This window comes from Mus pahari, chromosome 23 (genome assembly GCF_900095145.1).
Source record: "Mus pahari chromosome 23, PAHARI_EIJ_v1.1, whole genome shotgun sequence".
Taxonomy (NCBI): Eukaryota; Metazoa; Chordata; class Mammalia; order Rodentia; family Muridae; genus Mus; species Mus pahari.
Window position 1 is genome coordinate 20,454,209 of NC_034612.1, and position 1,549 is coordinate 20,455,757.

Below are 1,549 nucleotides of genomic sequence, written 5' to 3' on the forward strand. Positions count from 1 at the left end.
CCCACCTCCAGTTCCTGATCTTCCCGGCTCTCCCTCCCCAGCGCTGGGGTTGCAGGTGTAAGCATCTCTCCTGGCTAAGTGTTTATTAAAAAGTGCCCTTCTTCCTTTTCCCCTTGAGATTTTGTAACAAATTTGTTAGATTTATAGTGTCTGGGCGGGGTGGGTCATGCCTGTATTCTCAGACTGAGGAAAAGGACTCCTGAGAGTTGAAGAAGTGGGTGGCTAGATAGTTGTTTCAGGGAAGCTGGGCTATGAGTGAGGCAGAAGGGAAGGAAGGATGGAGGAAAAGCATAGAAAAGGATCCTTACTAAAGGCCAAGCAGTAAATGGTGCTGGTTGGTTCGTTTGTGTCATCTTTGTACTGACCAGCCAGCTCCCTAGGAAGAAGGACCCTCCACTGCATAATTGCCCCCCAGCAGATTGGCCTGTGGGGGGCATTTTCTCAATTGATGCTTAATATGGGAGGGCTCAGGCCACAGTGGGTAAGCCCTGTTCCCCCACGGTCTCTGCTGTGGCCTGCCTTGGGGATAAACTATCTGTCATCTGAGAGCCAATAAATTCTCTCCTACCATAAAGGTGTTTATTGTAGCAACAGAGAAGCAGACTGGGACGTGGATCTTAGCCTTTGTCTCACTGACTGTTTTACAGGTGTTGAAGAAGAGGAAAAGGCCGCCGAGATGCATAAGATGAAATCTACCACCCAGGCCAATCGGATGAGCGTGGATGCTGTAGAAATTGAAACACTCAGAAAAACGGTGGAGGACTATTTCTGTTTTTGCTATGGTAAAAACACAGCATTTTACAATTTGAGAAAAATACCTTATAAACTGGCATTTTCTTCTCTATAAAATTGTGTTTGTATGAATACACGAATGTATTTGTAGATAGATGTGTGCGCATTTGTGTGAAGGTCAGGACAACTTTGTGAAGTTGGGTCATCTTCCTGCTTGCGTGGCTTCTGGGAATTGAACTGATTGTTCTGTGAATAGAGTCTCTCCCACTGGGCAGTCCCTGGCCACTATATGTTTCCTAAGTGTGTAGATTTTATAAACGATTTGACAGTCATACTCTTTTACAAATTGAATAGGTTAAATTGTAAATTTAAGGAATTAGGTCAAAAGAACTAAAAAATAAGTACAATGTAATTAATTAACTTAATTAATTATTGTTATCATTATTGGGCAGGCATGGTGGCATGTGAGTGGATCTCTGAGTTTCAGGCCAATCTGGTCTGCATATTGAGACCTTATCTCAGAAGATAAGAAAGCAACAACAGCCGGGCGTGGTGGCGCACGCCTTTAATCCCAGTCCTCGGGAGGCAGAGGCAGGTGGATTTCTGAGTTCGAGGCCAGCCTGGTCTACAAAGTGAGTGCCAGGACAGCCAGAACTACACAGAGAACGCCTGTCTCGAAAAACCATTAAAAAAAAAAAATTAAAAATAAAAAATAATAACGGCTTGGCGTTGTGGCACACACCTTTAATCCCAGCACTTGGGAGGCAGAGACAGGCAAATTTCTGAGTTCGAGGCCAGCCTGGTCTACAAAGTGAGT

The 1,549-nt window shown here is 44.5% G+C and overlaps 1 protein-coding gene across 14 annotated transcripts in view; it reads left to right on the top strand.

The window, feature by feature from the left end:
• The window catches only part of Gtf2i (general transcription factor IIi), a 77,459-nt gene that overhangs the window by 24,947 nt on the left and 50,963 nt on the right, over positions 1-1,549 (top strand). For all 14 annotated transcript variants that reach the window (XM_029533461.1, XM_029533463.1, XM_029533465.1 and 11 more), the window contains exon 4: positions 648-782. In XM_029533461.1, coding sequence (XP_029389321.1) covers positions 648-782 — 135 coding nt within the window. The remainder of the gene's footprint in view (positions 1-647; positions 783-1,549) is intronic.